General features: G+C 43.6%; 1 protein-coding gene across 4 annotated transcripts in view; it reads right to left on the bottom strand.

Moving 5' to 3' along the window:
* Positions 1 to 16896, bottom strand: part of COP1 (COP1 E3 ubiquitin ligase) — a 125632-nt gene that overhangs the window by 32185 nt on the left and 76551 nt on the right. For all 4 annotated transcript variants that reach the window (XM_069022630.1, XM_069022631.1, XM_069022633.1 and 1 more), the window contains exons 16-18: positions 6196 to 6313; positions 2253 to 2377; positions 996 to 1156 (exon numbers count right to left, since the gene is read on the bottom strand). In XM_069022630.1, the coding sequence (XP_068878731.1) occupies positions 996 to 1156; positions 2253 to 2377; positions 6196 to 6313 (404 nt within the window). The remainder of the gene's footprint in view (positions 1 to 995; positions 1157 to 2252; positions 2378 to 6195; positions 6314 to 16896) is intronic.

Here is a 16896-nt window from a genome sequence, read left to right as displayed (position 1 = left end):
TACCAAGCCCTCCTAAATCCCCAGCCAGAAAGAAGCTGGTGATCCTACATCACTGACTCTCATGCTCCCTGTTCAAACCACGATGGCCCACTTCTTACTTTTAAACACTAAGGGCAGTTCCAGACGTGGGTTTATTTTAGTTTTGGCTCAAAAGTGTCCATCCAAAGTGAGCTTGAGTCAGTGACAACTGAATCCCAGTTCTGGGGCAGCGTGTGCACATGCAGAAAGCAGACCAGTAGGTGTTTCCCTTCCAAAGCGCGGTCTTTGTGAACACAACATCTCAGGACAGCAATTAGCCAACATTTCACTTCAGCTACTTGGAAGACTGCATTTAAGATCAACTCCTTTTTGCCCCCTCCCAACAGTTCCATTAAGTATCTGATCTGCAAACCTTGTACATAAAAGAGTTACTTGCTCCATTTTGTTTATGCAATCTTTTCAAGAGCACTCTGAATTCAAAAGCAGCGTTTTGTTCTCCAGAGCAGCCCTGTTCTGAAAGACTCACAAAAGCTGCATCAGGTCTGCCTGCCACATTAGCACACATACCAGGGATGTGAATTCAGTGTCACTAGAACAGACACTGAGGTGACTGCAGCCTGCACTCACCTCCTTTTCGTATCTACTCATCTAAACATGAAGGCCGTGTTCCAATGAGCAAACCCAGACAGACACAGGAATGTTGAGACAAGGCTCCACAACGATCATTAAAGCAACAACAACCTCACTAATGCACCCAAAAAACCCATCAAGTGCCAGAAAAACAATGCTGCTTTTGGGATTTCAGATGCCATATAGAGGAATTCAAACACCCAGGTGGAAGAGTTAAGATCACAGCAGTCTCTTCTCCCCCAGCATTTCATTTACCCTCACAACGACCTGCAAGTACTCTTAATTTTCCCATGAACAGGAAAATACCAAGTGCAGTCAAACCCTCAGCAAGGCCATTTGGTGAGAAAGCAGGAGGCATTCCTTCTGCATGTGAGCAGAAAGCTTACCCCATCTGGAAGTGCCCTCCAGCACACGGCGCTCACAAACTCATTTGTGTCATCTTCTTTCCGGTCCTTGTCCAGGACACTTTTGACTGTGTCAAACTTGAACGTCAGCAGTGTCTTTGAGAGGCCCTTATAGTATAAGTAAAGGGAATTATTTTCACTTCCTAGAAATAAAAAAAAAAAAAAGTAAGTATACAAGATTAGGTTCTGGTAAGACAAACAGAAATAAGGGGTTTTAGCTCTTTCATTGCTTAAGACAAGCCCAGACATTTCCTTGTAGTTATTGTCAAGCTCATGGGGCCCTGGCAGCTAGAAGTGCTCCAGAGCAAACTTCCATCACAATAACAGGACATGGTTTTATTACAAGACAACTGCAGCATGCAGCACACCTGCACAACTTAGAGGATCCCAAGAACCCTCCACAACCTCCTCAGGGCAGAGCATTTTGAGCAAAGCATCTGCACAACCACAGGAATCACTGCTACATCCAGCCTGCTCAGAGCCACAGCTCAAAAGCAGGTAGCACTATCAAAGTTTTTCCTGCCACAATCAAGTACACCAATTTGGTCTGCGGAGGTTTAAGCAAGAGAGACTAGACTGTACAGGCTTTATTTAGAAACCCATCCCAATTTCTGCCTTGCAAGCTGCCCAGCGATCAGAGAACACACGAGCTAAGGTCCTCCCTTCAGTGCTGGCACAGCTGTCCTGCTCATCCCACAGCTATCAGCCTGTCACTGCCTTCCCACCTAGAGCTGTGCATTTACAGAGCTTCGACAGTATGACTTAAGCAGTGAAAGGACAGGAACAGCCAAAGGGGTAGCTAATGAGTTGGTCTTCTAAGGAGCTGTTTGCGATGCGGGCACTCTTGCTTCACCACGCAGAATGCCACACTAAGTGACAAGTACTGGATCCTCGTGTGGCCCAGGATACTGGTGATGTATGAGGATGTGCCAATTGTTAATCTTGAAAGACATAAATTGTATCAAGAGCAATGACATTAGTAGTTGATTTTGATGACAGCAAGCCTGAATCATCATGCACAAAGGACTCATCTGCAATGGAAGAAAACCACCTACAGACCCCCTTAGGTCAGGGCTGCTAAGGCCATTCCCTGGAGGGGAAGGAGGGTGAAAATTCAGAAGAATTTCCTATTACAAAGCCCATGCAGCTGTATTGCACAAGTGCTGCTGTGCTTTGCAGCTGGAGAGGCCCCAGGTGCCAGGAATCCCGTCAGCATGTCGGGGTGGCTGCTCTACTCACCACAGGCAATGTAGTCTCCGTTGGACGCCAGCCCTACGAAGTTCTTCTCGTTGATGTGACCCTTGAAGGAGCGCAAGCAGTGAGGCTTCCCTACGTTCCACAGCTTCAGCTGACTGTCTGTTGACCTGAAAACAATACTTAAATTCACCCTGCTGCCATATGGCAGGAACTCCTCCCTGGCCACCTTGCTCCTCAACGCTCCAATGACAACGTAAATGTAGGAAGCCTTAGTGCACAACAGGAGATTTATCCCACTTTCAATCATATGCAGCTCAGCTTGAGCTCAGAAAGGTAGCACCTTATTTTAAAAGCCTGTCAAAACACATTACACGTTTCAATAAAAACTTCCCTGAAGTATTACTCTTCCTTTCTGCTATCAATTGCAGAGCCCTCCACTGAACTGTATTGGCCTTTGGGCTACCACTGCCTCCTCCAGATCCTCACAGATCTAGGACGCACCAAAGTTATTTATTTTTTAAACCTTTACAGCATGGATAAAATCTGTTCCCTTCTCCATGCCAGCTGCAACTCTCATTCACGTCTTTCCAGGGCTTGGGTAGGAAGCATTCTCCTCACTCCCCAGCAGCCCTGAAGCATGTTCTCCTCCTCCTGCCCAATACCAAGCAGCAGCACAGAAAAACCTATGGGGGCTCAGAGTTGCTGTTAAAATTAAATCTGTTTTTCTCATGTGTAATCGTGACTGCATGGATACAGAACTCAAGCTTCTACTTTTTTTACCTTGTCAGGGAAAGCTAAATATTACTATTCAAGATATACAAAATATGTCGGGATAAATCATAATTGTTGTTTTTCCATGGCTCCCCCACATGCCTGCCTTCAAAATGTTTTTCTGTTTACTGTGAGAAAACATTGTGCCTTTGGGGTTAGTAATCTCTGCTGCCTGGCAGACCTCAAATAGGAAGAGCCCACATTTCCAGGAGATACAGGATTAATTTCTTCCCCCAAAGCTGAAGAGACATGAACATAATCTCACTTCACAGGCATTATTTCCTAGCAGTCACAGCTTACATGGCTCTGGTATTCTGGCACTCACTGAGACACACAGCTGGGGAACAAATGGTGATATGGTGGAACTGAAGCTCCATGAAGCCTTTTGAAAGAAAGGGGTAGTGCTGTTCTGATCCCTGATCCCTAAATTTGAAAGGAATTGGGCGCAGGACCTGTCATTCTCCTGGGCAGGAGGGAGGGGAAGCAAGCAATGCACCCCCACACAGGTCATGTCACCAACCCTGCTGCTCCCTGAATATTTAGAGCTGAAAGGAAAAAACTCAAATCATACAATATCCATCAAATATTACCAGTGACATAAGACATCAGCCCTACACCAGTGTCCCATTTACCTAAAAATATAGCACAAAAGAGGAGAGATGCACCTTGTGCTATCCTGCAAAAAACCTTATCTCAGTCCTCAATGACAGCTGGAATGACAAAGGAGCGATAAGGGAGCTGCAGCAAGATTTGTTAGTCAGTATTGTAAGTTAGTACGAGGTCAGATCACAAAGAAAGTGTGAATTTTACCTGTAATACTGTGACTTAAGCAGGAGTGCATTCCTAACTCCAGGTCGAGACGGGAGGCCCAAAACAGAGCATTCAGCTTCTCTGCCTGGTGCTTGTTCCACATCTGTCCCTGCCCTACACTGCTGCTCACTCTCCCTTCCCTTGTCCTTACTCTCAGGGGAACAGCTCAGAGAAGGCAAAAAGGTGTACACTCCTGCTTTTTTTGGCCCACAAGTACGGGCAGGTGCCTTCTGTGCTATTAGGACAGCTGTATTTTTAAAATGCTGCTTTTAAAAGCTTCGGAGTTGCCTGGAAACTAAACTTTTCTGCAGCCAGGAAGAAGCAGCAAAAGACTAATCCCTGGTCCACAAGCTGTCAAGATTCCTATGACAGCTGCTGCTCTTAGCTACCCATCAAGAAGACCTCAGATCCATAGGCACTTAACCTCTGTATTTCACTGGCATACATACTAGGCGTCTTCATTAAAATAAAAACACTTAAGTCTATTACTAATGGGAAGTTTTTACTGTTAATGAATTCCCATCAAACTCTAGCCATGTTACATTGCTTAGGATAAGCACACCATGAAAGAGGAAAGCTATCCACCCTGGAACTGCAAGGAGGGAAAAAGGTCATCGATCCTGGTGGTGTTACACTGCTCTTCTGGTTTCATATCCTCTCCAAAAAAACATCTTGGATGTGCTGCTCTGTTAAATCTGTCTCTCTGTAAATCAGCACTGCAATCAATGTGTTGTGCTAAATACCAGGCAGTTCTGAGCACCCCTGAGGTCAAAACCTAACTCTACAAGGCAAAGAAAATCAATGCAATCCATAAAACAGCTTTAGCTAGAAATCTAGAGAATCTGAATATATATATAATTTTTTCTTAAATCAGTGCTTGATTTTTGAGAATCACTACTGCTCTTGCCTCTACTCAGTTTGCAAAAGGAAAGACAGGAAGAATAACCTGCTCTGACATTTCTCCCTGTTCACACCTCCCCCTGTTGCTGCCTGTCCAACTCTGACAGCTCTAACAGCTCTATCGATAACTCCTCTCAGAACTTTGGGAGATGCTTTCTCAGAATGCTGGACCAAGCAGAACAGTGCCATTCTGTCCTAAAACATCCCATAAGTGATGCTTCACTTGATTATGGCTGTAAAACATTCCCAGCCTTCTCCTGTTCCTATTAAACACTTTCTCTAACAGAGATTTGGTTCGAAGCATTAAATTTAATTTTCTCTGTGTTCTAGATATGAATTTGCAGCCTTATAGAGTTATAACGTTAATAGAAGTAAGAAGAGAGAAGCTGATTAAATAGAAACAGTACCAGAAGCCACCAGGGAATCCTCCATCATGCAGCTCAGCTCAGAGTAACTCCCTTGCAGCCTGAATACCTTAAAACGCTCTGTTCACTGCGTAAAAACATGGGAGAGAACCAAACTGGATAACCACTGGCTCAGCACAGGGCAGCAGGCATACTTCCTGGGACTGGATCTACACCTGTGATCCATCCCTGCTGCCCTCAGGTGTTAGACACGAATGTGTTGAGATCAAAGATCCCCCTGCAGCCCCCCACCTTCCCCATGAAGTAAGAGGGGTTCACCTCTGGTTTACTGAAGAGGCTTGCAGCCAGTCATTCCCAATTTTCACTATGTGACCTGACAGACACATACATTCCCACGTGATTGAAAACCTACCTAGAAGAGAGGCAGCCACATCTGGCTTTGGGGCAGACACATCTGGCCATGTAACTGAACAGAAGCTGGAGAATATTGTTCCTCAGGGCCTCCACAGCAGATCTTATGGTCTACCCTGGCTGAAAATCTGCATGCTTATTAGAGCCACAAAACACAGCTTCTCTCTGTCTACTTTCTAACCCAAATATAAGGCTAAAAAGTGCCTTCACAGAGCAGATAACAAATTATCAGAGAACAGATCAAACAGTCAGTCCTATTTGAGCTGCTCCCAGGCTGTGGCTAAACCTCCTCTTCAGACCATATACATAGCAGTACCATTTCATCCCTTCTGTCACTCATTAGCTGCGTTCTGCTGCAGATTATTATCGCCAGGGCTCTGCCAGCAGCTTTCTCTATCACAGAGCTCTGGTCAGAAGCATCCTCAGTGCACACAGTGGGAAGAAAGTCCACCTGCAGCTTCCCAAAGTCAGGGCTTGCGGACAGCAGCCACGTCTAGTTGTCTTCACATTCCTCTTGAGCATTTTAGCTCCACAAGACAGAGCACAGCCAGGAGACACCAGGAATGAATTTCTAATTTTGACTCAGAGAAAAGCAACGATCTGCTTCCCAAAAGCACAGCAGCCTGTGAGAGCAGCCACCCACGCAGGTGAACGTGCTCACCAGCCCTGAGGAGCACTGCGAAGCGAGGGCTACGGAGATTTTAGCCTACATAAAAGGCAACACTTACGCAGAGACGATTTCTTCCCCGCTCACAAATTTTGCGTAGGAGACTGCCTTGCGATGCCCTTTGAACACCATGATGGGCTGCTTAGTGTTGCGAAGGTCGTAGTAGTGAACACAGTGATCTGGAGACAGGGAAGAGAAGGGGCAAAACTTCATCAGTCGGGAAGGACGCACGGGAAAACAAGCCCAGCAAAAATCCTGCCTGCAGCTTCCACATCTCACTTCAAGCCCCATCTAGGATAAACAGTCTGCACTACAGCAAGAGAGTGGTTAGGCAGGCTTCCTAAAACAGCCCCAAAATTCATTGCGCAAGGGTCCATGCTCCCTTTCAAAGGGTCAGGAAGGGAAAAAGGTGCATTCACGTGTGTGTGTGCCTGTACCCGTGTCCTCCTGCAAAGCCCGTGTACCCATAAGCCCCATGCTCAAGGCAACAGCTAAAAGTGCTCTCACCTCTTCTGCCTGCCTTCTCACCTCCCTGCCCAGCCACTCCAACTGCTATTTCTAATTCCCAGCATCCTCCTTTCCCTTTCTCAAGCTGTCCCCTCTTGGAAAACTTGAAGAACTCGAGGGTAAAAACTCAGTCTCCTACTTAAACTGGATTGTGGAAAAACAGGATTAAATTTGCCATGCTTGCTTCTGGATGGATAACCTTCATACCTCTGTTTTTTGCTTCTCTCCTCTGACTTTATTACTAATCAAGAAAGAATTAGCATTTCTGCTAATGAGGGAACAGACTAAATTCCAGTTCATCTTAAGATTTAATTCACAGATGTGCCCCAGTGCCACAACCATATAAAAGGGGTCACAGCAGAATCAGTGATACATTTTTTTTTGCACAACTAAATACCAATTCCCAAGAAAACAGAAAACCAAGAAGAGAAAACCTCATGAGCCCCAAGCCCCAAACACCCTCCCAGCGCTCCTTCCAGCTCAACAAGGTTAATAAACTTCTCCCTTCCCAACTTTCAGCATTTAATTTCATTTAATTACCCCTTGCTGTTCTGGAAGTGCAGGTAGGGAAGGCCACACACATGGAAACCGAAGGGCACACACATGGAAACCAAGCTGGACATCTCTCTCACCGAGCAACTTGTGATACCCAGACATCAGCTGAAAACTGCTCTGACCCTCCTCCCACTGAAATAACATCCCACTGGTGGAAGTTCATCACAAAGATTACACAGAAATGAACTTAAACGCCAATAGCTACAGCTGTTTTTGTGTTTACACAGCATTTCAAAGTTGGGTGATGTCTTCTGTACAGCTGAGAGACCCGCTGCCTCAAAGCCCAAGTGGTTTGAGAGATAACCTGGTTTATATCAATCAAGCTACTGCAACCACCATCAGACCAGCAAGGGGAGCTCCTCCCCCAGATTAAGGAGCTAACTGGTGGCCATGGCAGGACGGGGCAGGAGCTATGTCAGAAACACCTTCAATCAAACAAGGCAGGCAGGCAAGCCACCTTTCCCCCTCACTGCCTCCAGCACTTTACTTTGTGCAGATGACCGGCTCAGAGGTCTCTCTGGGTGAGGATTTCTGGCTCTCTTCCTCCTCAAGGCGTAAAAGCAGATGCTCCAAGCAACCACACCAAGTTTTCTCCACCACTTACACTGCCAAATTACTCTGTTGTGTTGAAACCCAGCAGCTATTGCATCCCTTACCATCAGCACTGAAGCTGCTGTGCCCCAAGCAGTCTTTCGAAGAGCTCCTGTGCCTTTCACCTCTGAAATATTAAACCTCCAAACAACCAAAATTCCACTGTGCTCCTACCATTTGGGTATTTTAATTAGCTGTAGAACAACATGACATTGCAACAGGCTTATTGAATAATGGGATAATTTTCTAAGGGACTTTGAATTAAGCATTAACACTCTAGCAAGATTTGGACATCCTGGTCTCTTCTACTTCTCTGAAAGCTGGAGCCAAGAAACTCCACAGTTTTTCATCTATAGAGCAGACCTGTGGGAGCTATGAAACAGTTAACTGGCAATTACTATTTTAATGAGCAGAATGATTCTAGCAGGGCTTTTTATTAGGAATCAGTTAGTGGATAAGCCTTTCAAGTCTATTTTTGCATACAGTTTCAATGCTGGCCCATCATTAGGGCACCTTTTTGAGCACCAGATTTTATCCTTCAGAAAGAAGCAGGGAAAGGGCTACCTGCAGATGTCTGCATGTGAGCAGCTGGAGCAATGCAGAGAGGAGAGAGCCGTAGCAGGGCAGACAAGTCTATTTGCAGAGCAGAGCCACGAAGTTGCATTCACCTTCCAAATATCCCAGTAAACAGCCCAGAGCCTGCCAGCATCTGGCCCCAGCACGGCTGTGCCTCTCGGCATCGGCAGGGCAATCAATCACTGTCTGCTCTCATCACAACGGGGCTGAGGGAACCAGCAAGGCCACTGGGCTCTAAAATTAGCCACTTAATTATTAATTGATTATTTCAGCAGACGAAGTGTGTTGGTGCCCAACTGAGTTTTAGCTTTTTGTTTTTGTGTTTTGGTTTTTTTTTAATTCCATTGAAGCAGCTATTTTTAAGTAGCTGTATGAAGATGAATGCTCACTGCATTCATTAAAATCTGAACAGGTGGTCATGTTTTACAATTAAAGAGATACTCTCTCTTGTAGGCCATATGGACTTTGTAAAAAACATGATAAAAATGCCATCTGCTGAGGAAGAAGAGAACGCCAAAGTGAAGTTAAATGGGAAAAATACAACTCCCAGGTACCCCAGCAGAAGCCTTGCCTGGTGGACTTTGATGAGGCTGAAATTGTCTGGGATGGGCAGCATCCCTGGCACACCAGCAGGTCTGAGGGGAGGTGGCAGGTTGCTCCAGGAGGCTCAGAAAATGAGTTTTTCCCAAGAGGCAGCTGAAGGTAATGGAAATGGAGTGGGCAATGAGGGGAATCAAACACTTCTGAACTCTACCTTTAAGCTCATCCAGCATCCCAGCACTGGCTCCTGCCCTCGGCATCCCTGGCAGACCAGGGAGCATGCTCCACTACTAACCAGCAACACCAGGGGTATTTGCTTCTTGTTTGCTCCTCAAAATGAACATTAATATCATAATTCAGCCAGTTTCCACCCCAACTAGAAAACTCACTTAGAATAAGTTCATCTTGGAATTGACATTTACAGAGTTAAAGCCTCCCGCCCACCCAACCCTTGGGCAGCAACAGCTCCCTGCTTCACCTTTTCTTCTGCATTCAGGCTTAATTTAAATATTTATGAAATAATGGGAAAGAACATTTATATATTTCATAACAAATTAAACACTCCAGAACAATTCTCATCTAGTTCAATGTCACTGCAGAAGCTGAGCACGACAGAAATCCGCTGCTACGTTTTCTGAATTCAAATGTTTGCTGGCAAGTCATTTTATTTTTTTATACATTTGTTTTTAAGTGGTCTCAGAAGGCAAAAAGGGCAGCTAAGCTCTGCCATTGCTGCTGAGAGGTCCCTGACCACAAGCCTGAGTTTTCAAGTAGTGCTTTTCCATTATGCTCAGCTTACTTCCCTTAAGACACTGCTGCTTTCACCTTTGAGCCATCTAGTGACAACTCATCAAGAATTCCAACTTCTCCAAACTTCTGAGAGATCTTGCCACCTCTTCAGTAAATACAACCCGTGTCAGCAAAGGATGGCATCCCTCACTGCTCAGCTGCTCATAAATTCACAAGACTCCAGCTGGCAGCCAAAGGGCGAAAGAGGAGGATGGGTTTGTGCTGAACAAGGTGAAGGGATCAGCACCTCCTCAGTCTCAATTCTTGGGTTCAGCTTGGTTGCAGGGGTGGGGATGCAGTAAATGAACTCATGATGTGGTTAACACAGCCATAGGAAATCAGGTTTAAGAACTTCTAAAATAAGAGAATTGGGAATTGCTAATGGAGCCAGCAGCATCTCAGGTAACCTCCGAGTTGTTCAGAAAAATAGGACAGATCTTGGATTTTTGGTTGTTTAAGCAAAAGAAAGAAAAGGACAAAGTCTGTTTTTGCTAAAAGTGATTTTCCTTACATTTAGATTTGTTACTAAAATTTACAAAGCTGCTGTTACCCACAGGCTTTAGGTTCAACACCACCTGTTGTAGAGCTCTTCCTGTGTACTGATGAGCAGCAGCTCCACAAAGAGCAGCGAGGGTTATGACAGGGCATCACACAGCAGCAATTTTATCTTTCACCGAGTACCAGCACACACCAGGCAGCCACACACAAAAACCAGAGAGCAGAGCAATCCCACTCTCCAGCTACCCAGCAATTCCATGTAACATTCATCTTTTAGGTCATGTGTTTCACCCACCTTCACCATGAACATTAATCAGCATCAGCAAATTCACAAGACCCCCCAGGCTTTTTTCAACCAAGAACCACTTACTTGGAGGAGTATCAAGCCAAGGACAGCAAAACAAAAATTTACCTGCAATGCAACAGTTTTATATTCATAGGATGTAACAACTAGAAAGCCCCAAGAGCTGCATACAAAGGTTCTGTGGCTCTCTCCTGGAAAACTAAATTGCTGGAGAATCAATGCCCATTTTTCTTATTTCAATCATTTAAAAATGCACATTTCTCAACTGCTCAATATTTAGATTATTGATCCATTAAAAAAATAAGTCCTTTACATTACTTGGATTTCTCAGTGCTCACAGACTTGAGAATGTAAGTGGTGCTCCTTGTTGCACAGCAGATGAATATCACAGACAAGAAGATGCCCATATTCAAATGCAGAGCTGTCGGGTAGGCAGCCAGATGTTAATTAAGTGGCCTGGTAGAAGTATCCTGTGATTAAAGCACATCTTGGGCTTTTTTTTTTTTTTTTTTTTTTTTCATAAAATATATCTTCAACAGCAAACCTAAAGGTCAAAATAATTTCGTGCATTAATGCTCTGGCTACAGCCTGCAGTCCTGCACACCTCATGCTACAGATCTTTTACTGAAAACTTTTACACTCAGGCTGGAGTGTAATCTCTAATGTGCTCTTGTGCTTCTCTGACCATGATGATGTGATTTGTTACATCTAGTAACTCTCATTCTCAGCTCATGAGTGCCCCATCTTCTTCATTTGTCTGTTTTCCTCCATAGGAACTTCAAGCTTGGATCAAGTCTGGCTTGTTTTCACCAGTGAAACTCTGTACATCAGCAGTAACAACAGGAGATGTTTATAGTCTGAGGGAGTGTATTTAAATGACTTGTTTAACAAGACAAAATGAATAAGAGCAAACTTGGTGCAAGATACCTCTGCTCGCCATCAATTAGATTATCCTGGGGAAACCAAAAGAACAGCAAAATAGAAGGATATAAAACAAGCCTACAAAATGCTTTTCATCAGAATGGAAGAGGAGAGACATGACTTTGTAACATTTCATTTTGGTTTTACTTCCACTGGCTAAAAAAAAAATGACTTCAGAGATCCTGGAGGAAGCCTCTATCACTCAAACATTGAAGGGGATAGCTGACACCCAATTATAGATATTTAAACATCTACCTACATAAATTGATCTTTCCTTTCACTTGTTTCTGCTCTGTATACCAAGTGTAAGCAAGATCACTCCGTTTTCAGGGCTCTGAGAATTGTATCTAGGCAACTTGTTTAGCAGGAAAATGGAACTACATCCTTATGCCTTCACGTGTCCAGAGCACAGTGGTTCAAACCAAAGCTTGTTTTGAGTGGCTCTGGGTAAAAGGAAAGAGTGCCTGCTGTTATTTCCCTAAGTGGTAAGTCATGAAAGAGGGGATAAGCCATCTTGATGAATATTTGCTGCCCATAGATAAACAAGAGGTATAACAACAGAACTTTAGATGGGTTAACCAAAAGTCTCTTTTTCAGCCAGGCTCAGTGTGATTTCTTGCTATAAAAATAGAAGCTTGCATCCACAAAGGTAAAGTCTTTGGCTGGACTAAAAATGGAAACAGGATCAGGAGGCTCACATGAAACCTCAGTTTTCACAAGGAAAAACTCTTCTTCTGTTAGGGAGGAGAAAGAGGAAGGAAATAAAAAGGAAAAACATCCTGATTTAAAAATAAACTCAAATCACTGTACTTCCATGCAGTACACTAAGGATGACATGGCACATTAGGGTACCTTGGTCCTTAGAGAAACCTGAACAAGGGCTGGGTGAACAAGTGCTGCTTCCTCAAACACCCGAGGAAAGGCAGATGGCTGCATTAGAGCCCAAACCTTGAAAGTGAAATGCTTGAAAACACATTTCCTTTAATTCCAGAGGAAATCTACCAAAGCCATCTACCAAGCTCCAGAGTTACTTACAGACTAACTCAAAAGCCATCAATAAAAAAAAGTGGAACCAGAAAATGGAGCCTCCCTGCCAAGGCAATGATATCAAAGACTGGTTGAAAGACAACTCAGAATTTAATTATGGGGAAGCTCAAATGAAACTTAATCCTATGTAGAATGCAATTTCTGTTAGAAATCCATTCTTGCTCAAGGGCCCTGAAAGTCATGGAATACTGTAGGTTGGAAGGGACCTCTGAAATCCAGCCAGTAACTGCCCAGTCAAGGGTAGGACGACTGCAAAGTTGGATTCAATTTCCAAGTGAAATAATTGTGTTCAAGAGTCCTACTCAGTCATGCTCCCAGCATTTCCAAAGACAATTCTATAAACTCTTCCCTCAGCTGTCTTGAAACTGCTCTTATGTTAAAGGATTAGGGAGAATTTTTCTTTAATACAAACTTGCTTAAGCTATTTGCTATTGACATCAGAAAGGCAAGGCACTAGCCCACCTCTCAGCATTACAGCAATATGTTTAGGCTGTGTTTTCTGCACAAGTTTCTGCCTTCTCAGATGTTTCAGGTTTTGTCTATCTACGCCCACACAATGGGGTTGGCATGAAGCACTGCCATACAACCTTAGCTCTCCTTTAATTCAACTTTTTTTTCTTGCTAGTTAAAAAGAAAATGAACTGCTGAATTTTAACTGCTGCCAAACCTGTAATACTAAACAACAGTACTTGCAGATCTGACTGAGGTGGCTTTGTTCAGAAAGCTTAGGGTGGAGATTTCATCTTCCCTACAGCAGAGAGGCAGCCAGGAGTTTGAACATCCATATGTGAGTCTTGCTCTGGAGAGAAGACCGGGGACATAGGACAGCTGAACATTCCATCTTTGGGAATAATTCAACCCAACAAGACAAGTGTAACTTCATGCAGTGACCCCCCCCACCAAAAAAAAAGATTAAGAAAAAATTCTTAATCTTGGGTCTCCTCCAGGACAAAAAAAGAGTGTGGGGATGAAAAAGGGGTCTTTATTACAGCAACAGAAATGCCAGGTGGCATTTGACAAAGAATGGTGAAGAAGCCTTCCAGCCAACAAACACTTTAAAGAGATTTATTTCACTTGAGAGAGTAATACTGGGATGGGATATGATCAGCACAGGCTTTGGCCTATCACAAACCATTTCTGGGAGGGAACAGTGTGATAGCTTCCACTACATAAAAAAAATAGATGCTTCAGGACAAGAAGAGAGATGACAAGGCATTAGGGACAGGAAAGAGTGGACTTGAATTCACAGGAATAAAGCCCTGCACTAAAAATTAGCACGAGAATTTTCTGAAGAAGAAACTAGGTAATATCAACAACAGGAAAGTTGACATCAGTGCCCTCTGTACAAACCATTTCCCTTACTGTAAAGACAAGGGATTAAAAATGGGTTTGATACAGCCCGAAGAGAAGAACCTTTGTGGATGGAGCTATCCAGAGCATCTCTCTGAAGAATGCAGTGTGCTGTTTCCCCTCTTGCAGCATGACAGATCACACGAGGAGCAGACAGCAGAAATCAACCCATTTCACCCCAACACGTCCCCTCAGAACACTGCAGCACAAGTAAAGATAACTGGCATTTTTTATTTTTCCTGTTTGTACTTTCCCTTCCAAAAAAGCCCAAATAGAGCAAGAAAAATTTATCTCAACAGCCATTATCACAGGCACATTAAAATGTTTCCTGGATATGGCTTTGTAGTCACAATTTTTTGTTCCAGCAGAAACTGCAAGCGCTTTGTTTCTATAACTAACACAAAATTACTCATTTGATGCATTTGCTTTTTCCTCCTCTTTGTACCTGAAGTTACCTTTGCAGTGAAGGAACAGTTTTTCTCTGAATAACCATTTTCTGCAGCCCTGGGGAAATCTCAGCAATCTCTTCTAGAAGCAATGCTCTGGTCCACAGCAGCAAACTGGAACAATGCCCTTATTTTGTATTTCGTGTGTGTCCAAGATGATTTGGGACGCAGCACTTCGTTTATATTTGCTCTCAGAGTTCTGTCTAGACAAGTGCTCTCTCTACAAGTGGTACCAGACTCCTGGGGAGGTCCTGCATACCCCATCTTCATAGGTGTCAAACATTCAATGGCCACCCTAAAAGGGACTGAACTTGAGGAAAGCATTCAATACATATTTTCTCTGCAGGTGAAAACCTCCTCCGTGAGCTCTAAAGACTATACAAGATTAAGCAAGGTCTGTATGATTCATCTTGCTGGTGGCAAAATCTTATAAAAAAAAAGAAAACCAAACAAAACCCTTCAAAGTGAGGAAGCCACAGAGCCCGTGATGTTAGCAAGGAGATGAAAGGAAGTTTCTAAAGCAGAGGAAGGCACATGGGTATTTGGGGATGACAACTTAATCTCATTTTCCTACACTGCAATACAGATGATGGGCAACAGCCTCCGAAAATTAGATTTGCACAATCCAATGGAAATCCACCCTCAAAAAAATCATATTTAGGGTATTCAACAGAAATCCAGCCCAGGTTTTCATTTAAACGAACAAAGAACACAGCTTTGAGAAGAAGGTAAATGACCAACAGTGTTCTTTTTAGCAAACTGGATGATAAAAGGAGCACCATGAGAAAGATCCACTCCATGAAAACTGAAACAAAGAGCTGAGGTTAGATTGAACGTCTGCTAGCCTCAGTTTAATCTCTGGCAAAACCAACAGCACAGTAAGACCCTTCTACTTTTCCTTCTACAAAAGAAAGGCTCAGGGACGTGCCAGCAGAGGGTTTCAGGTCAGCACTTGAAATATTTTGACAGAGCTGTGCAGGAAAGGCTATACCCTGCTTCAGCCAGTGATTTGCATCTCTCACACCAACTGTACTGTTTTTTAAAAAATATACACCAGCACTAGCATTCCTCTAAAGATCTATATCTCCCTCTGCTGAACAGATGAAGAGAACAGCAGCCTTGATGGGAACTGCCAACTGGGTTTTTAACCTCTGTGTTCCATGGATTCCCTACGGCTCAAAGTTACAGACAATATTTGCCAGGTTATGGATAATGGTCTTTACACAGTGGGGACAATTTTTTACTGACTTGTCTAAAGCTTTTGACAGAGCAGCCCATAAAGCCTGCACCCTAAATAACTTGTCTTGTATTAAGGAGAGAAGGAGGAGACATAAAACATTAGATATTAATCAGTTGAGAAAAGGGCTCTGATGGGAGAGGGAAGCAAAACAGATTTCTCCAGAACTCTTTTGAAACTTTGACCTTTATGGTTCTGAAGAGCTACAGCAATTTCTCACAGGAACGAGGCATAGATGGCTTTTGTGCAATTCAAGGATTGTCATCTATCAGACTTGTTGGAGAAACGAAATATTCAGTACACCCAAGCAAGGTTTACTAATGCTACAAAACTAATGAAGACAACAGCAGTAATAACCTGCAGCTTTGGAAAGCATTCATTCTTTACATCAGAAGGAGGAGAAAGTAATTATGCACTGTTCAGATGCAGCATTCAATTATGCTCCTAACCCAGCTTTTCTCACTGGCTATGTAACATGCATAACTCTATATGCACCAGTCCCTGTAACCTGATATCCAAAATAAATTTTATGACACCTAGAACATCTGAAGAACAGTCATTTTATGGTAAAAGGTGCTTCAATCCATGCTGTTTAAATGTACCAGACCTTGGAAGAGATGAAACTTCTTACATGAGCACCAGGAGCCTTATTTGTACAAGGAGTGCTGGGTTCATCTATCAGAGCCAAAAACACCCTGCCATTTGCTGAACACATCTCTCTCAATTCAAGATACACACTGCACACAACAAATTCTCTTCTTACTGCAAAAGCCATGTCAGCTCTGGTTCTTGAAAGAATCAAAGTTGCACAAGTCATGGAGCTGTGATGGAGGGAAAGGGCAGCACAGTCAGATTCCCTGGAACCACACACTCCAAGAGGTCAAGATCATGTAGACAAGGGCTTGAGGCATTACAAAGGACAGATGTAAACAGGAACATCCTCCCGAAGATTTTAAGAGTGCATTCATGAAGCAACAGCTTTCAGGTTTCTGTTGTATTAGCAGACATCATACAAAGAGAACCAAACAGGCTTGAGAGCAGTCAAAGTGGCTCTAAGGAAAGGAAAGTGCACACTCCTGAGAACCTGAGTTTGCCAAATTATCAGTCAAACCTGATTTTAGTCCAGAACTACATTTTGCTTCACTAGCCTGAGGAGGTATCAGCCTTCTTAACTAGGTTCTGGAGATGACAATGTGATTCATTACCTAAACTGACCTCGCAGCAGGCTCCACTGGAAGAGAGGAAGGATATTAAATACAGTGTCACAATTGCTAAAATCCAAGCTTCACATAAGAAGGCTTAAACCATAGGTAGGGTGGATTATGTACACAGGGAAACAAGCACAGGAAAGCATGTGATGATACACAGGTATCCCACGTGGAAAAGAAGCAACGCGTGAAG

Source organism: Aphelocoma coerulescens, chromosome 8 (genome assembly GCF_041296385.1).
Source record: "Aphelocoma coerulescens isolate FSJ_1873_10779 chromosome 8, UR_Acoe_1.0, whole genome shotgun sequence".
In the NCBI taxonomy this organism is placed as follows: Eukaryota; Metazoa; Chordata; class Aves; order Passeriformes; family Corvidae; genus Aphelocoma; species Aphelocoma coerulescens.
The sequence above is the reverse complement of the archived record's forward strand: the minus strand, read 5'-3'. Positions and strand labels throughout refer to the sequence as shown.